The 19816-nt window shown below is 39.4% G+C and overlaps 1 protein-coding gene across 4 annotated transcripts in view; it reads right to left on the bottom strand.

Moving 5' to 3' along the window:
- zgc:162331 (uncharacterized protein LOC793007 homolog) overlaps positions 1-19816 on the bottom strand; it is a 36233-nt gene that overhangs the window by 14289 nt on the left and 2128 nt on the right. For 2 of the 4 annotated variants that reach the window (XM_040036506.1, XM_040036508.1), the window contains exon 2: positions 5973-6483. In XM_040036506.1, coding sequence (XP_039892440.1) covers positions 5973-6258 — 286 coding nt within the window. In that variant the 5' untranslated portion in view covers positions 6259-6483. Of the gene's footprint in view, positions 1-5972; positions 12293-19816 lie in introns of those variants that run through there. The other 2 variants (XM_040036509.1, XM_040036505.1) reach the window with 2 other exon arrangements.

The following is a 19816-nucleotide window of genomic DNA, read 5'->3' as shown; positions in this document are numbered from 1 at the left end:
TGCAGGGAACATTATGTACAATGTAAGTTCTGTGTGAAAGATACTGCATGGAACTTTTTGGATGGTAGGTGAAATGAAGGCTGTGAATCATAATGATCTGATTTTGATTCTGATCTGATTCGATCTGAGATAAAAATCCATCGATAATTTAATAGTATGAGTAAAAACTAATAAACGTACATTATTTGAAACATTTCACAAGAAGAGAGGAAAAAGAAGAGAAATGTAAACATAGTATGTAAAAGAAGAATCACTTGAGGATAACGTGATCAATAGAGATCAATTTACTTCCAGGCAGTGGTAAGGATTCCTGGATGAGCTGCATAATGAATCGCGGCTTCTATCGACTCTGTCTGAAAGCTCTGTTTTACCCGACACTCCAAGGATCTTTGAACTAAACTTTAAGACACCTGCTTCGCCAGCCTCATCGATATTAACACTGTGAATTCTGCTAACAGGACATCTCAGTTGTGTTTTCAGATACTAAATCTTGTCTTTAATAGCTATAAATAAATAAAAGAATTGACCTTGCTTATAATAGATGCAGATTTTTTAAAGCATATTATTACAGTACAGTGAACTGATGTGGTTTGATCTTTGTGACATCCTGCTGGAAGCAGCCATAAGAAGATGGGTACACTGTGGTCATTAGAGGATGGACACCCGGTGTGGTCTTCTGCTGCTGCTGCTAATCTGCTTCAGTTTTGATAGGTTACGCATTCAGAGATGCTCTTGGTTGTTATGAGGCATTTTCACCCAGAGAACTGCCTGCTTACTGGAAAATGTTTTCAACCATTGTCTGTAAACCCTAGAGGTGGTTGTATGTCAGCAGTTTCTCGAATATTCACACCGTCTGGCTCCAGCAATCACCAATTCAAAGTCACTTAAATCACCTTCTTCTCCATTCTGATACTCAGTTTGAAATTCAGCATGATTACTTGAACATGTCTACATGCTTAAAGGCAGTAAATAAATAAAAGAGTTCCTGACATGGCTGGTTAGTTTATAGTCATGTAGTGTTGAATGGTTAAAGCTGTTAGCTGATCGTAACAGCTCAAAAGTAATTGAAAAGTGGTGGAAACAGCTGTAAATAATGCATTAAAGGCTCAATGAAACTGCTCAAAGTGAATGTTAAACGGTCCAAACCAGTTTTTCCAACCGTTTGGAGCCACGGCACATATTTCACCTTAGAAAAATCACACAGCACACCACCAAACAAAAATGTCACAAAAACCATATTCACCATTTTCCCCCACACACCAGGCGTAGGGGAATTGGCTTAGTTTGTCCCCAGTATACCTTTTTTGCTTTCTTCTGACCACTACTAATGCTAGGGCCTTCATTTGGGTCAGAATTTTCTCCAGGACCCAGGTCAGACTGACTACTTTTTCTTTTCAAATATTTATCTATTGCTAATACACGCTGCATCGGCTCACATCATGTGATTTGTTCTTCCTCTCCTTCTGTTTTACTGGCAGTCGGCAACCCATTTAATTAGGGCAGGTAGTTGTACTGCCCTTCAGTGGAAGAAAATGTTGTTCTGCCCGTTACGCTGATCGCTGGTTAGATAATCTTCCACAGCATACCTGATAATTTCTCATGGCACACCTATGTGCCGTGCCTCAGTGGTTGGGAAACACTTGCCTAAACAAGCTAAAAGCAATGGACAAATAGATCAGTTTACTGAAAAGTAAATGGAGTTAGCTAAATGTGTCACATTTAGTTAGCCAAATGTAATGTAAAAACTGCAGAATTAGGTTAGAGAAATAGATTTACAGGTAATAGATGGCTGAATTACTTGTTAAAAGCAATGAACAAATGGTTAGCTAAATATCAAGGACTAATGGGTGATATTAGCTGAATGGCCACGTGTGATAAGTTGCAGTAACAGCAGAGGGAGATATTTCATTTCAAGCCTACATGAAAAGAATTATGGGAAAGTGTTTAAACAGACTTTACATGTTAGCTGCCTAGCTGGAGTAGAAGGATGACTTTTTGGCTTTAAATAAATTTTCTCCCCCTACTGGTACTGGAACTTCTGCATGCTGTCTACCACGCTTTGGAGAGGAAATGGGTGACATCCACATGGTGAACCGACTATATGCTTTATCATGCTAGACATTTTTTTTACTTTTTACTTTACTATTTGACTTTGTTCATTGCCTTTAATTTGGCTGCTGAATCAAAGTGCTCTGCATCTCCTATATTTAACTGAATTAATTTTTGTCACCTGCTTTATACTTACAAAGCCAAAACTAAAACACCTATAATGACTAAACATAAACACTGCATTGCTGCTGTAATCTGGTCCTAAAGTAAAAAATCAAACAGCTTTAAAATGATGGGGGTAAGTAAACAGAATCTGGAGAGCAGCTTTTATCTCTTAAAGCTAGCTGATTAGGATTTGATTTTGTCATAAACATAGCTACCACTCACATGTTGCTTTTAGGAGAGTTGACATTAATCACACATTTAGGATTTAAAATTTTTGGGCACTCTCTTGCATAAAACCTCTGGTCAAGTGAAAACCCTCCATGTGGTGCAGTGTGGCAGGCCAGCTGATTACCTGTATGTGTGTGTGTGTGTGTGCTTGTGTGTGTGTTATTAAAGCATGAAGTGCTTATTCCTGCTTGGTCAGACAGATTGCTGCAGTTGTGAAATGAGCAACTGTGTTGTTTATTCTCTAAACCTTTAAGAAGATTGCTGTTGTTTGGGCTGAGTGCGTCCATTTCTAGTGTGTGTGTGTGTGTGAGAGAGAGAGAAAGTGAATTATGTGTGTATTAGCCACGTGAGCTTTGCATTTTGTCATCTGCTGTAGGCTGTTTGTGTGTACACGTGAGGATATGGGCAGTGTGACTGAGAGGAGGGTGGGCGAGGACGTAAGAATAAATGGTGGAAAACCAAAAAGAGAGAGAGACAGTGGGAAAAAGTAAAAGAAAAAATACAAATGATAATAGAATAAAGAAGGGAAATGAGATGAGATGAAGAAAGAAACCAAGTGACAGAGGATAAAAAAAAGCAATTAACTGAGAAACAGAGGAGACAGGGATTGGTGAAACGGAGAGACTTATAGACAGAAAAGCAAAGAGGAATAGCCTAGATGGGCAGTGGGAGAGGAGGAAAAGATAAAGGCAGCTCATGCTCCAGTAGAGATGAAGTCATGCGAGTGGCGCTGCAGCTTTCTCTTCAGGCTGAGCTGCTCCAGCGTGGACATAATGAACTGTCTTTAACTGCATCACCTGCCGCCTCACACAGCACCCACTTACACTTCTGTACCGGGCCGCGAGAGTTGAGGCTCGGGTGTGTAATGTATGGTTTTCAGGGTTTTTATCGTTTTTATCGTTATTTTGTTATCGTTAACTCGGTTTTCCTGGGTCTTTTCACGTGTGTTATGAATAAATCTTCTTTTTTTCGGTACCGGTACTAGTTTTATTTTGCTGTATTTATCCGCGACACCTTAAAGAAAATATTGTCGGGCATAAACCGGTCCGTGGCGCAAAAAAGGTTGGGGACCGCTGCCAAAGAGGCATACAGAGAGCCAGACATGGAAACCCTCAGTTTGTACTTAAACATGCTGCAAGTGTAGCTGTCTGCCAAATCACAATCCAACTACATCGTATATGAAATGTTGAAACTTGGTATTTTTTGGGTTTTTTTTCTTTTATTTAAAATAATATTTTTGGAATACGTGCATACTATGGTTTGATATTATCTTGCTCAAATAGGCAAGCCTTTTCCTGAAAATGGATGGCAACATATTGTCTGCTACTCATTGATAGTGCCTTCGCAGATGTGTGTTCGGTGCACTATTAGACCTCACCTCCTTTTTACCACAGAAGCTGTGGCATCCATGAGTTCCAAGTAGAATCACAGGACATGAAACTTTTCCACTTATCTCATAAGACTGTAGTACTGTATATAAAGCTGACAGGAGACAGCAGCATTTATTTTTTGAATGGCTTTGTTTCCTCTTTGCATGACAGAGTTGTTGCTTACATTTACGGATTTGCGTTTACTGATAATATTAAAGTTGTTTCACACCAAACATTTCAGGGATCCCATGGGAGCTACCATTTTTTTTCTCTGTTTGCTTTCCACATTGCTCATATGAGCTCTGCAGTGATGTAATCCAACAGCATCTCTTGCTGTAGCCTTTTATTTCCTTCTAATGCTGTTTGAGCTTGTGATGGATGCCTAACAAGTTGAAAAAAAAAATGACTGTTATACATTTTTATATTTAGGTCTGCCAAGTCAAAATCACATTGTATTTCTTCTGTCACACATAGGCTTAATAAAGTCAGGTTTTTACTGCTGGTTCATTTTTCTGTCTTTTATTTGGTAAATGTGAGCGCTAACGTTAGAGCTGCCATTTACGTGGCTAACTGGATTGCATTTAAATGGCAGCACAAGTACATGCAAGGACACACGTGTAAATTTATATAAATTGTGTCACTCAAAACGCCTCGTGTTTTGGAAGCACCTACTAGACCCTAAAAACACAATAGTTTCAGCTTCCTGCACAAAACAAGAGGGTACTATCTGCTTATTGTATACCAGCTCATGCTAATAATCAAACTGAGCACACTGTTAGTTGCAGCAGGCCACAAAGTCCACCCCAAACAATCCGGGCAGATCTGCCAATCTTAATGTCAGCCCACAACTGCTAATGGCTCAGCTGGTACACTACCACGCATCCAATTAACAAATCTCATAGTGGCTGTGGTAATCCTCTGAGACTTAAGCCATCATAGCTGTTAACCCTAACCCGTTCTACGTTTTGGAGAAAGCAATAACAGACTTTCATTGAAAGAAACAGTAGTTTTTGATGTATGTGACAATGATTATTTTCTTAACTGGGGAGAACAACTTATCCTGATTGGTTACAGTTGTCACTGATGATAATTTAGACATGAGAGGTTTAGGCTGTTTTATCCTGCCAACATTTGCTGCAAATCTGCAAGCTGCATCTTTCACAGCTTATGTATTGTTTATCTGACTTAATGTCAGATTTCTTGTGACTGAAACCTGCTCTGTTCTGTACGGGGGTCTTGCTCCTTTTACACGTGTGTCCTTGCATGTACTTGTGCTGCCAAATGTTCACACGATTACAAAACTGCAAGCTTACTTAACTGCAAACAGAAGGATTTACTATAAATCAAAAGTAAAGGCAGGCCTTCATAAACAGTCCAAATGACTGAGAGGCACACTCATCCACTATAACAGCCAGAGTGATAACATGCCTGTTCTATTTTGTTTTGGTTTCTTTCTTTTTTTTACATCTTTCTTGTGAGTGAACTGAAAGACAAAGTGGAAGCTTTCAGAGCGAGTAAGTTGCTTTTTTTTTATGGGTGCTCAAGCTGAAAATTTCAAACCAGCTTTAAGCAAAGGATAAAACACAAGTAAAGCACTGCATAAAACACAAGTCCACTGGACTTTTAGGTACTTTCAAAGACACTTTTGTAGATAAAATGCAGTGTTGCTTAAATAAAATCATCTTAGAGAATTTTTGTTGCTGTTGTTGTGGTTTTTGTGCTTAGGTTGAGTTCAGGTAAGGAACCAGATAAAACCATAGTGAGGTTGACTGGAGAGGAGGTAGATATGCAAGAATCTTTTTGTAGTGTTTTTGTAAATACCCCATTTACCTGGATTTTTATGCATACTGTGTTATGTTGTTATTGTGGTCCTTTTTTCACAGTTTTTGCAATTTTCCTGGATTATGTGTAAAGGGTTAGACGTTAAAAAAAAGACTAAATTGACTCTTTAATACACTGTTTGTTGTTGCTGCTTGTCTTATTTGTATGAATGTTCTATTCGGTGTGGGATTTCAGTCTTTCCATAGATTCAGCTTTGGCACTCGGTCATGCTCCTCAAAATGTTTTGCTAATAAGCAAAAATGACCATTTGCCCCTCATGCACACTGAAATATTGAAGCAGTGAAAACAGTAAAAGTAAAAGTAAGGCATTAGACCAACCTGTATAATTGCTGGTGACACCCTGGGTCTGCATATCTGTCAGAGCCTCTGTCTGTGCTTCTGTCTGTGCTTCTGTTGGTGTCTGGGCTTCAGTCTGCAGGTCTGGCTGGAGTTGTATTGTTGTGCCGGTCAAGTCCTCTGGCAGCAACGTGGCAGCAGTGCTCCGCGAGTCCTCGGGGCTCAGTGTGGAGCCTCCAGCAGGGACCAGAGCACAGAGCAGGGGGCACAGCAGCATCAAGAGGTGGGTGCTGGCACTTTTACCGGTGGCTGCCACTTTTAGAGACATGGGTTCAGCTACTGAAGAAGAGCTATGAGAGAGGAAGAGAATTCAGAGCCTCATGGTAAGTCTCAAAACGTGGAGGAAAGATCCTGTAGAGGAAAGTTTTCTTCTTTCTTTCCTTTTTTCTCTGTCTTGCTTTCTTCAGTCTTCTCCTCTCCTCTCTTCTTTTCCTTACTCCCTTGGTGAAGAGAGGTAAACTCCCTCTGTGTGTCCTCTCATGATGCTGCTGCTCTGCATAGAGGCATGAGACAGAAGAAAGGATCGTGACAGCGTGTGTATAAGTGTGTTCGTGTATGCATGTGTAGTAGATCCAGCTGTAATCTGCCTGCTCTCTGCTCACTTGCTGCTGTTTTCTCTCCAGCCTGCTCTTCGCCGTCCCTCAGCTTACTTGCTTGTGCTCTCACTCGGACTGCTGCTCTCTCTCTCTCTCTCTCTCCCTGATCTCCAGCTGGGCTGACTGAGCTCTTGCATAACAGTAACTCACTCGCTGAGCCGTGCTGAGCTGTAACTCATGCAGCCTTAAGTCCTGATATTCCTGGTTGCTGCTCTTTCCCTCTCTGCCCCTCTCACCCTCTTGCAGGTTGCATGCATGGAGCATTGAATATTGGTGTTTACATTAAACGATTCAGACTGATGATTATTCGCTACTCGATGACAGCCAGCTAGGAGATTGCAAGCTGGAGATTAGACTACACCATGCTAAGAGAAGTTAAAGCTTCCAGAGCTTTTGGCAGAAAAAAAGAATGGAAAGCCTGGAACTTTTATCCCATACAGTATGTGGTTAGAAAGTCTGACTGCATAAAACACAAGGTCCTGCAACAAACTCAAACATATCGACTACATAGGCAGTGAAACACACCAAGTGGCACAGAGAACAAATACTTGATTTAGCTCATGGCCCAACATAGAATGGCTGACACCTCAGGTCAAGTCTACCAGTATCTCTGCACAGCAGGTGTTAGCAGACTACTTGACTGACTACGGGACAGATTTACCAACACGTTGCACCGATGGTGTTTGGTGTAAAAAAACACTGTGGGTATTTACAAAGAGAATGAAGTGACAGCACAAAACTGCAGGGAGGAGAATATTTAAATGAAGCCCGCAAAAAGATTTACTAATGTTTGCGACACGCAGTTTGCTGCTGATTGCACCAATCTTTACCACAGAAAAAAAGCTATCCTTATTTTTTGCACTTGATGTTGAAATGAACTGATTGCACCTGTGTTTGGAAAAGAGCACAACTTTTGTAAATCCCCTGTAAAACTAAGCAAACCTATAAGTACTATTTGGTGATTGTGCTAACACACTATTTTGCTGCAATTTTATGCAATTTCTTTGCTTGGTGAATCTGCCGCATTGGCAATTTTAAGTTTGGCCACCTTTTCTTCTTACCTTGTCCTTCAATAATATTAATCCTGGCTTCACTGGACCCACTGTTAGATTTATTAGTGCCTATAGAAACTGGGAGAAGGAAAAACTAGGGGTTATAGAACCACAAAGTCTGCTTAGGGAGGAGGTTGGGGTGGATGTACGGGCTGACAAAACATCTTAAACACAGGAGAACTGAGTTTGTTTTCTGTTTCAAATTTTCTCTTTGCACTTTGAATTTAATGGCGTTTCTTTTTTCCCCATTGTTGTGATTCTGACAGTTTCATCACCTTAAAACAGTTTTAAGAGACAGATGGTCAAATCAGAAGGTGAGATTAGCTATACGAAGATTTGAAGTGAGGTCCAGCTTTTTGTTCAGCAAAGGTCTCATAATGTCAATTCAGATTAAAGAGGGCTCCTGACAGGAAGGGGAGCTGCTATGGTTAACTGGCTTATGCTGGAGAGACACACATGAATGTGTCAGCAAACCTACAGCAGAAAAGGGAGAGATGAGTAGATCTAAGAATGCACACCTTCTAAATTTTGCACCTTCATGTCAAACAGCAAGTCTAGCAGGCTGATTTGCACCCTATTTGATGGATTTTATTCAAAATATTAAAGAGACATTTTATCACATGTTTGTAGCCTTGCAAGATAAGATAAGCCTTTTCTTGTGTTCACTGAAGTCAGGAACTCAGCCCAGCATCCAGCCGTGAAAACTGTCTGTCAATCCAAAAATAGTAGCCCTAGATTACCCCGTGAGGCAGATTTGAAGCTTTGGTGACAGCAGTGTAAGAAATTATCTAGCATGCACTGTGTTTTGCTATCTTCAAGCAAAGTTTGAGAAAGTACACACTTGTTTGGCATTATACTCCCAGGTCAGCCTGTGACTATCTTACAATATGTCACCGTTCCCCAATAACTCTCCAGTTGTTGACTCTTTCACAGAAATGAACAGTGAGCATCAGGCATGTTCAAATCACAACAAGGAGGATGTGTTTTGGTGACACAGTGCACAAGGCTTTATTTCAATAACACACTGAAGCCTGTGAGGTGAGTTTGATGCCTTAGTCCAAAACTGAGTTTCTCTGCTCATTAATTTATCATCACTGTTTCTGATTATCTTTTTTGCTGCATTCATGTGATCAAAAACGTGACTTGAGTACCTGACTGCCTTCTCTTGCGTCACTAAATGTGTGCACTATCGTCCATTTGTGTTTAACTGTGTGTGTGTGTGTGTGTGTGCATGCATCCTCATGTGGGACAGCATATGTCACAGGTGTAACATGATGACCCTGATAGCTCTTGTTGATAGCTCTCAAGTCAGAAAGTCCATGCAAAGATATGAATTATTGATGCAGCTGGGACCAAAAATAGGAGAATGAGACAGAGAGAGAACAAGATGTGTAGAGCAAGGAAAGGAGGTAGAGTCTGAGAGGATCAAAAAGCAAGAGAGGAGCGGACAGAGTGAGCGATGACATGAGAGCGAGGAGGAAAGCAGTGGGAGAGAGAAAGACGGCAAGAGATTGAAAAAGAAAGAACGATGGAGTGATCTGGCCCTTTTAGCCTGCGAAAACTGCCATCTATCAAATGTTCGGCCAGTAAATGGGGGCTCACTAGGCTCCGCTGCTGCAAACTACATTATTTACAGCTACAGCTTTGCCAAAATGGACACAGGGATGGCTTCAAAGGACTGATCCAAGGTTTTATTTTAAGCCATCAAATTATAGCTGAACAAGACCAGGTTTTTATGGGAAAAGTGCTGCTGGTATAAATCACAAAATGTGGCTAGAACAGAGAAAAGGTGGCTTCAGGTTTGAGCTTTAACCTCTAATGCAAGTGTGAACTAAAATGCTGGCAGAAAACTCAAACACAGTGAATGTTTAAATTCTTCTCAATAGGAGCATGTTATATCATATGTGATATGTGAATTTCTACTTTAAAAATGTAGTCAGCAATATACTTTTGATTTGACATTTTTGTTATCTTCTTCATGTAACCCACCAAGGGATGGCAGAGTTAGCTTTAAGCTAACTCTTAAAATGTGTTTGACGATCTGAAACAAGTGTGACAAATATACAATAAAACTAAGAAATCAGGAAGGGGGGCAAATACTTTTTCACAGAACTGTATATCTCATGCCAACAGCCTGAACAGACTATCAGCATTTACTCAGCATGTTACACTGTGAGTGAGGAGGTTGGATGTTGAATGCAATCAGCTGGATTGCTTTAAAAAGAGGAGAAAAGCACAAAGAGGAAACTGAAAGTCAGCTGGGTTAAGAAGCGACAGACATGGATAGCAAGGGGAGGTGACAGATGTTCACGACATGTTCACACTTTTAAGCCAAACATGTTTATTGACATGTCTTCTTTCAGCGGTATAGTAAGATTCAGTGACACCTTTGATACGGTTGAATAAAATCACTACTATTCGCCTACTGACTAAGACAATGATCAGTTTAGGATTTTTGATGACAAAGTTTAATGTGCCTTCATACAAATATAATAATGTCAAAAATAATCCAGTGTCAGTAACTATTTAACACTCCAACACAGTGGCTGGAGGTATTGCAAGTTAACACTGTTTGCCATCTGCCATAAAACACAGGGTAGGACACTGTTACTACCCAGCTAGCCAGCTCTTTCTCATTCCCAGGGCGTCAAATGCTGGTGTTTTGTCAAAGCTGTGTCTCATGACACAAGCTATCCCTTGGCATCACCTGGCTATGTCTCAGTAGTGAGAGCAGTAAATTGGAGCAGAGTCATCAGTAGGATCTTGCTGCTACGTTGTCACATATAGAAGATTACAAAAAAACAACTTGGCATTTTTAAACATGCGCAGTTATACTATTATAATCAAACAACAATCTAAGGAAGTAGTTCCTTGCATTAAAATCTTACCAATGTGTGAGTGAAAATGAATGGAAAAACTTAATGTTTGGCTTGATAAAAACATGCAAAAAACACAAGGCTTCCAAAAGAACCACACTTTACTGGCTGACTTTACTCTGCTGCCACCGTATCACCAACTGTGAACTATATCACACCTCAAAAGAGGAAGAAAATCTGCCATGATCTAATATTGGTACTGATGCACTGAAAGCACTGATGCAAAAGGACAGTTTGTGTATATAAGTTGCAACACCAAGGGCATTTGACAGAACAGCAGCGTTTGACTCTCTGATTTAGTACATAATAACTAATTTTGGGGAGTTTTGTGATCACAGTTTTTATTTAAATGAAAATCAAAATCAAAAACAAACAAACCAAAAAGTAGCTATAGAAATAGCTAAAAAGCAGCATACTAATTGTAAAGCATTCATCCTCCTTGCATCCTCCTCCTGTTTTTCTTAAAAAGCTAGAATATTAACACCAGATTTCCCAGTTTTTGCGAACATCAGTCTTAAGTTTTGATGTCTGGGAGAGCGTGGAACATCACAACATAAAAACTCCAGCTTATCAACCAGAGAGAGAAGCCTCATTTTGCTCTGATGAATAATAAAGCTGCCTGCATGTACAGTGTGGTTAGTATGAGGAATATTAAACATTAGAAGTCTGTCTGTGTGCGTATACACTGAGGCGGAGACAATCTGCAGCACAGTCACTATCAGCCTAATCCCTAATGCGACATCTTAGAGCACATTAAATACTGTTATATAATAGAGAAACAGAGCACTCACGTTTTCGTGTTTCTCTGTGTGTTTTCATTTCTGTCTGTCTGTAGCTGTTATGTTCAAGCAGTTGTATACATTCTTATGTATTCTGTCACTGCATCACATGGATATATATATTTATAAAAACGTCAGCGTCTGATAGTTTATATTTTATTTTGAATTTAAATGTCAAATAGCTTTATGTGGGAATGTTATGACATCATCCTAAGAGCCACCCAATTTTGCAGCTTTCTCCCACAGCGCAGAGCATTTTTGCTCATTGTTTTGGTTTTATGGCCACGCATTAAAATAGATTTTGAACCAAAAGTAACAGTTAGATTTGGACTTGACTCTTTCTGTTTAATAAAGGACTTAGTGGTTTGAATTACACATATTACTCCATGTTAATCGAATTGTTCAGATCTAATGTGCAACACTGTTTCTTGTTTGAGTCTTTTTTTAACGGTTTTTGTATTTTTTAAACTTAATATTAAAGCCTTCATATGTAAAGTTTGTCTTAATTGTCACAGCTTCTGATAATACTGTTAAAGATTAGACTGCAAAAAAGTTCTAACTTTCTAACAGTGTATGCTGGCAGCACCCACGAGTGAATTCATTCAGCTCATTATTTCCAATCAAAGGAGCACAGATTAGTATACCCAGCTGCTTGTACAAAAACAAACACATTGTAGATTGCAGAAACTCAAAATGATTAAAATCTACATTTAAAGTGCTAAAAAATGAAGCTAAAGCTCTTCAAATGTAGGACTCTCCAAAAGCAGGTTAAAAAGCAGAAAAAAAGGTTTTTAAGGGTGGCTATAGCTAATGTCTCAGTTCATGACAACAGTACAGGAGGTGAATTAGCACCTAAGGTTTAAGTTATTAATGCCTGCTTTGAATGTCAGGGGTGCTTACACAGAACTACAGGGTGGGCCATTTATATGGATACACCGTAATAACATGGGAATGGTTGGTGATATTAAAGTCCTGTTTGTGGCACATTAGTATATGTGAGGGGGCAAACTCCTCCAGATGGGTGGTGACCATTTAGAAGTCAGCCATCTTGGATACAATTTTTTTTTTCAACAGGAAGAGGGCCATGTGACACATCAAATTTATTGGTAATGTCACAAGAAAAACAATGGTGTGCTTGGTTTCAATGTAACTTTATTCTTTCATGAGTTATTTACAAGTTTCTCTTTGTTCACAGCCATTGACATGTCGAAGAGGTTAACACGTGAGGAGCGGATCGAAATTGTGTTGATATCTGGTGAACGCAGTAACCGGGTCATTGCAGCAGATTTCAATGCAAGACACCCTACGAGACCACCCATCTCCCATGCTACAGTTAGCAAACTGCTTGCTAAGTTTCGTGAAACTGGTTCAGTGTTGGATTTGCCAAAATGTGGACGCAAAAAAACTGTCACTAATGAAGAAACATCAGTGGCTGTCCTAGCTTCATTCAGCAAGAGCCCACAGCGTAGCACTTGCTGCATGTCACTGGAGACTGGCATTAGTCCAACATCCCTTCGGAGGATCTCAATGAAAACTAAAATTGGAACAGGACCCTCAGTTCACGCAGAAGATTTTGTTCAGTGATGAGGCAAACTTTTATGTGAATGGTGAAGTTAACAAACAAAACCACCGCTATTGGTCTGACACTAACCCACATTGGATGGATCCCTCCAAGACTGTTGGAACAACAAAAGTGATGGTTTGGTGTGGTATATGGGGTACAACGATAGTGGGTCCATTCTTCATCAATGGAAACCTCAAGGCCACTGGATATTTGAAATTGCTACATGATGATGTATTTCCCTCTTTGTGCACTGAAGCTGGCACGTTCCCTGAGTTTTTCAAGCAAGATGGTGCACCACCACATTATGGGTGTCAGGTCCGAGCATTCCTAGATGAACAGTTTCCTGGAAAGTGGATTGGTTGTTGTGGGCCAGTTGAATGGTCCCCAAGGTCTCCCGATCTGACCCCCTTAGACTTTTATCTTTGGGGTCGTCTGAAGGCAATTGTCTATGGTGTGAAGATACGAGATGTGCAGCACCTGAAACTACGTTTACTGGATCCCTGTGCTGGCCTTTCTCCTGCGGTGTTGTTATCAGTGTCACAGGGTGCCGAGGCAGGCTGTGTGAAAATATAAACGGACCCAAGATGCAGACTGCGTAGTTGTGAGCGAGCTTTAATAACCAAAGGGGTGGAGTACAACACAAAGCAGGGGTGGCGAGAAACAGAACTGAAAATACTCTAAACTGGGAAAAACTAGAACTTAAACAACAAAACCAGAACATGAATGAGAGTACCTTTGCAGGGAGAAAGTCCAGGAAGACGGAGGAACAAACACAGAATGACGGAGGGGAATAACACAGACGAACCAGCAACGACTAAGATGAAGACACGACTTAAAAACACTCAGAGAACACAGGGAGATTACACACAGGTGGGGGACACAGCTGGGAGGGATTAACGTGACAAGACTAGGGAGGCGAACTGAAAACACTAAGACGCAGACTTTCACAATAAAACAGGAACTTACACATGCAAGGACACAGACTAAGAAACGCGGACTAGATAGAGGAACACACGGGCAGAACAGAATAAACACTAAACAGAGGAAGAACAGAACCAAAAATCACACTAATAGAAAACACAAAACGCTGGGTCAAAAGGACCCAGGACCATGACAATCAGTGTGTGAAGAGTGGGAGAAGAGGGTTGCATTGACAATTCCACACAATGGGCAGCACATTGAACACATTTTATAAGTGGTCAGAAACTTGTAAATAACTCATGAAAGAATAAAGTTACGTTGAAACCAAGCACACCATTGTTTTTCTTGTGACATTACCAATAAGTTTGATGTGTCACATGGCCCTCTGCCTATTGAAAAAACAAAAGTTGTATCCAAGATGGCCGACTTCTAAATGGCCACCATGGTCACCACCCATCTTGAGGAGTTTGCCCCCTCACATATACTAATGTGCCACAAACAGGACTTTAATATCACCAACCATTCCCATTTTATTACGGTGTATCCATGTAAATGGCCCACCCTGTATAACCACAGAACTATAACCACTGGTTGCCTTAGCTTAGCTTAGTTTAGCTTAGCGTCACCTCAGATAATCTGAGTCTTGGAACTTGTTTGTGGTGTTTGTGGTCTTATCAAAGCATTTAACAGATAATGAGCCTCAAATTCTTCCAAGGTGGAAGAAGGTGGAGACCAAACTAGAGCTAAAAGATCTCAAGAGAGAATTAATGTTTAATATTTGCAGAGTATTCATAAAAACCTACAATAAAGCAGCACCCAGAAAGGAAGCGGACCTTCCTGAAAGTGACAGACACAGTTTACACACTATATTTGACCTTATACTATCATTTAGGTTTTCCTGCAGTTATGTCATTTTGTTGTGACTGGTTTTCTTCCATTTTCATTGAAACCAGACCGACCGATCAGATTTTTTCATTTTCTGTTTTCATTTCAAAAAATGAAATCCAGGTACAAATTTGATGTAGGGATATAAAAGCAGGCACTATTTTCTCAAAGTTTAGCTGCTATCAGCTCCTATACTGAACATTTTTTTCAGCTGACCTCAAGAAGCCAAAATCATCCTTTGCAGCACTGAAAGTTTTGTATATTGGCCAGCATGCTTATGTGCTTTCACCATTGGTATGGGAAAGTGAAGCTGGGATGCCGTGAATAGAAAACAGAGGGTCTTTGTTTGCTATATTTGACTGCTGTTTTCTCAATCCATGCTAGTTTCCTAGCATGTTTCCTTCTGACTTCTCTCCCTCATTTCTTGTCTTCATATTTTTTGTGTGAGTTATTCCCTCTCTTTTCCTTACTTCCTGTTTTATTTTGACAAGTAATTTGCTCACCCGTCTTATTGTGTTTTTACTTCCTGCACGTGTGTTTTGTTTTTTGTTGTTGCCTCCTTTATGATTCACCGCCTGCCTTCTTTTTGTTTTCCTATTCATTCGTTCCCTATTAGTTCCCTGTCTGTTTATGGCCCCGTCTCCCTGTCTGATATCTGTTTGCATTCCTGTCCTCTGTGCTCTTCAGTTCCTTATGTTTAACATTTTTTTTAGACATCACTTCTCTGTGCCTTTTCTTTGACATTAAATCGTATTGAAGATGAAAAAAGTCTTATTGCTCAGACTGCCTGACTCGTGTCTTTTATTTGGTTCCTAGCATAGACAGATTGTAAACACTCTTGCAGTAAGATTAGGAGTCAGGTGTCGCCAACTGTTGCAAGATTGTGAATCTATGTCACCAAAGGCTTCGTTCATATTTTATACTGATTTTGTTATGATTAAGAATGATATTGTATATATATATATATTGCTCTAGACCTGTCTGCTTCCAAATGAAGCTGCCTCATTACTTTCAGTCTATCTGCACTGCATATAACGCAGACACAACATCATCATACCCAGCGATAAACAGCTTACAGGGTCTTACTGCAGCACAGTGGGAAACTGTAGATTAAAAAAAGATCTGCCCTGATTGGATTCATCTTTCTACGACATTAATGATGTGTTTCTTTTTTTAGTTTCTTTTTTTTTTCTGATGAGAACCAGTTGTATCTTGAAGCATCTGTTCCTGCTGAGACAAACCACATTTGACCCCAGAGGAAGGAAGCAGTCAAACACGACAGAGGGGATTTGAAGGGCAAAGCTGCTGGTTCAAATCATAGACTGTTCAGAAACTGTGGCCCAGCTGGGGAATAAGTTCCCACAAGAGGTTCCTTGAGCGGTTACTGAAGTATTGTCGTGTGTGACACAAGATTGGGTTTATTTGTTTGGACTAAACAGAAGTGCTTTTAGTTTTATTTGTTATTTTTTATTAATATTTAATGGGGGAAAAATGTACTGCCCACACTGGTTGATTGACTTGTTGAGAGCTGGAGTGTAGCCTGAAAATTCTGCTTTGCCATCACTGAGGTAACTGTGACACATGAGATGAGAAGTCATTGATCTCTGTGGGGGAAACTGCACCATCACAGCATCTGAAGACCAAAGGAGTGTAAAATAGAAGGGAAAGACAAACATGATACACGAGGGAGGAGAAAACACTGAGATTAAATGTAATGTAATGATTAAATGTAAACTGTAATCAGAAGTTAAAAGTTAATGCTTCCACTTTGATTCTTCTCTGGTTTCCACACCTGGACACTCAACTTAGTCCTCAGGATTGGAACACTTAACCACTTCCTAATCTGTAGGATGAGGATTTAAGGGAAGATCTGAGCTTTGGGTGACTCCCCACAGCGTTGACGTTAATTTGGGAGGGAAGTAACAGTGGCAGATTAAAAATAAGCAGTCAGATAAACATGTGAACCTGCAGTGACACGCCGAGAGGCTGGGGGACTTTGGGAGTCCTGTAGAGTGTCTGAACTCCTGTCTGATCTACACCGCGGGACCTGGCTGCAGTAAGAGTCCAGTAATAACTGGTACAAAAAGTGATTAGACGCTGCTGTTTTAAGAAGAGTTAATGAGAGTGAGGCATTTTAATTTATAAAAAATGAATAGGAGCACAAATTGATATAAATGTCTTTAAAACTATGTTTATAGTTTTAAAAGAATTGAGTGAAAACTACAAACTATTGCATGTGAACTGAGGTGGATTTGGCTCTCAGTTTCGATTATTATAATATAATATCAACTGTTTCTAATAATAAATTAATTAAAATGTTCAGCCTTAATCTAGATTCCATTTCTGTTTACCTTTTATTTTACAGTGGATGTGTATCTATAAGAGTGCCATCTATAAAACAAACCATGCCAAATGCTCCAAAAACATACCTTGGGGAGGTATACAGCACCATCTTGTAGCTATCAGAGGTTAATGCAGTTCAACGGTGGAAATCAGAGAGCACAAAGCAACAATTGGCAAAGAATTGAAACCTATATTTTGCTGAAAACAGTACAAACACAACGTTTTAAATGTAGAACTTTTTTTTACATTTTTTTAAGTGTATATAATTTACTTTTAAAGCTGATGCCTCCCTCATTAAACATTGGACATGGGTGTGTCACTTAAACACTACCTCTATGCTTGTTAGAGATTATGAAGCAGTGTTTTTCTACTTCTTCTTCAGTGCTATACGAAAGTCTTGAGCTACCCCTCATTTCTTGATATCCTCCAGGCTTTTTTGGAATGTTTAAAGTGCTCTTGAGCTATAGTTTTCCAGTTTTCTGAACTTTTAAAAGATTTTCTTTGGAGTTTCTTTCAGTCCAGTCCTTGTATCTGACCATTATCATAAGAATTTTTTTTTAAATTCTTGTTAAACCACTAAACACCAAAACATTCAAGCATTCAAGCATGCGACCCAAGGTATGAACCATACACATAACAGAGAACCAATTTTAAATGATATCTTTGGGCTGCTTGTTACTTGTAGCCTATCACAGAAATCAACTTGTTCCCATATCTTTAGCAAAATCTATGAAAAATGCCAAAGAGGACAGTTTCACTGGCATAAAATAGTATTTTTACACCAAAAACGTTAATCACAAAGCACTACGGACATATTTCAGCATGTTGTGCAGCGTGTCCTTGAAGATATCTGGGGAAACTGGACAAATGGATGACAAAGGAAGAAGTGGCAGACCTAAAAACAAATATCTACAGCAGGTGAACAGTATTTGACCACACCTTTGTGTTTCAAGGGCAAGATATCTCCGCGCTTCCTGCCCATTGATCCTGCGATAACCTCACCTTTTGTTAATCTTCTCATTCCCTCGCTACTACTTAAGATATTCTACATGCTGGAGTCTTATGTGTTGCATTTGTGTTTGATAAAATGTCTTGCTTTAAGTGGCTTACTAGTTAAGGACTAGTGTAGCACTTGACCTTTTTTTTAAAAACCACAAATCTGTGCTGATGCCGAATGTGTAGAATGTCTTTGACATCAAAAAGACATCTGGGTGGAAACCTGTGTTCATGTAATCTTCACTTCTATCTTCACTTCATCCTAAAATGAGCTCAGGCCCAGAGAAGACAGCATTGTTTCTGGATCTTGTGTACATATGTATATTTTCTTTGCATGCTACAATTTTCTCTTGCACTGAAGAGTGTACAGAGATTTCTGTGGATTCCCTGAACCCTTCTCCTTTACCGTTACTTCTGAAACCCAGTCATGTTACTAATTAAACTAATTAGCGGTGAGATGGTCCACCAGTTGGTTTTTCAGCATAGAAGAAGTTTTCCAGTTTTTTTTAAATTGCCCCTGGCTTTTTTTAAAATTCAAATTCAACCAGACCTCCTATTTTTTTTATTCCATTTTAAACATTTCATATACTGTCTCTACTCCTATTTTAATTAGACATATTCTAATTATTTATCTGCCATTATTTACTTTTTAAACATTCTATTATTTTATCATAAATACATAGAAACACAACATTTAACCTGTAGTCAGCACAGTTGTGTACTGATCATGCCTCGAACTAATGATGTGTTGAAAGCAAACTTCTGCTAATGAGCAGCCTTCAGCACCACAGAAGGGTGGACAGCTCCCCTTCTCTGGATAAGCAGGATTTCAGAGAAGCTCCGCATAAAACTTTATTATATTTAATAAGTAAAGTGATATAAACATGCAGCAGGTGTGAACAACGGAGAGCTCTCAGAGTATACAAAGCCTGTTGATGTGCAACTGTTTCCTTACTATCATATTTTCTGTTGAATGATTTGTTATGAGGATAATTTTAATTTAAATTCAAATCTATTTTATTTATATATTTTATTTATATTTATATTATAGGATAGTCTGATCATAAAGAATTATAATAGTGTGGCCTAGAAGTAATCATTCTGAGTGATCAGCATCACTCTGAGACAGGATGTTTCTAATTTTAGAGATATTGTGTCAATGCAAGTAAGCAGTCTTACATATTTGTTTAATGTGCATTGAAGGACATATCCTGGTCAAAAATGACTCCAAGGTTCCTCACAGTGTTACTGGAGGTCAAGGTAATGCCACCCAGAACTGGAATCTAGTTAGATACCATATTTCTAACATTTTCAGGGCCAAATACACTTACCACAGTTTTATCTGAATTTAGAAGCAGGAAATTAGAGGCCATCCAGGTCTTTATGTCTTTAAGACATTCCTGCAGTTTAAATAATTGGTGTGTGTTATCTGACTTCATGGATAGCTAGACGTGGGTATCATCAACATACCCATGAAAATGTATGCTATGCCTCTGAATGATACTGCCTAAGGGAAGCGTGCATAATGTAAACAGAACTGGTTCTAACATGGAGCCCTGTGGAACTACATAATGAACCGTTTTGTGTGAAGAAGACTCCTGTTTACATGAATAAATTGGATTCTATTAGAAAGATGTGATTGAAACAACTGCAGGGCAGAACTTTCAATATCGACAGCATGTTCTAGACTCTACAATAAGATATATATATATGACAATAAATCACAGATGTGAACTGTTTGGTGCAAGCAATGGAGATGGATCCACAAAGACAATTTCTGTTGTTTTAAGATCATATTCCTAACAATAGGATGA

The sequence above is a fragment of the Simochromis diagramma genome, unplaced genomic scaffold (genome assembly GCF_900408965.1).
Source record: "Simochromis diagramma unplaced genomic scaffold, fSimDia1.1 OVJJ01000371.1, whole genome shotgun sequence".
Lineage (NCBI taxonomy): Eukaryota > Metazoa > Chordata > Actinopteri > Cichliformes > Cichlidae > Simochromis > Simochromis diagramma.
This window is presented reverse-complemented; position numbering and strand designations above follow the sequence as displayed.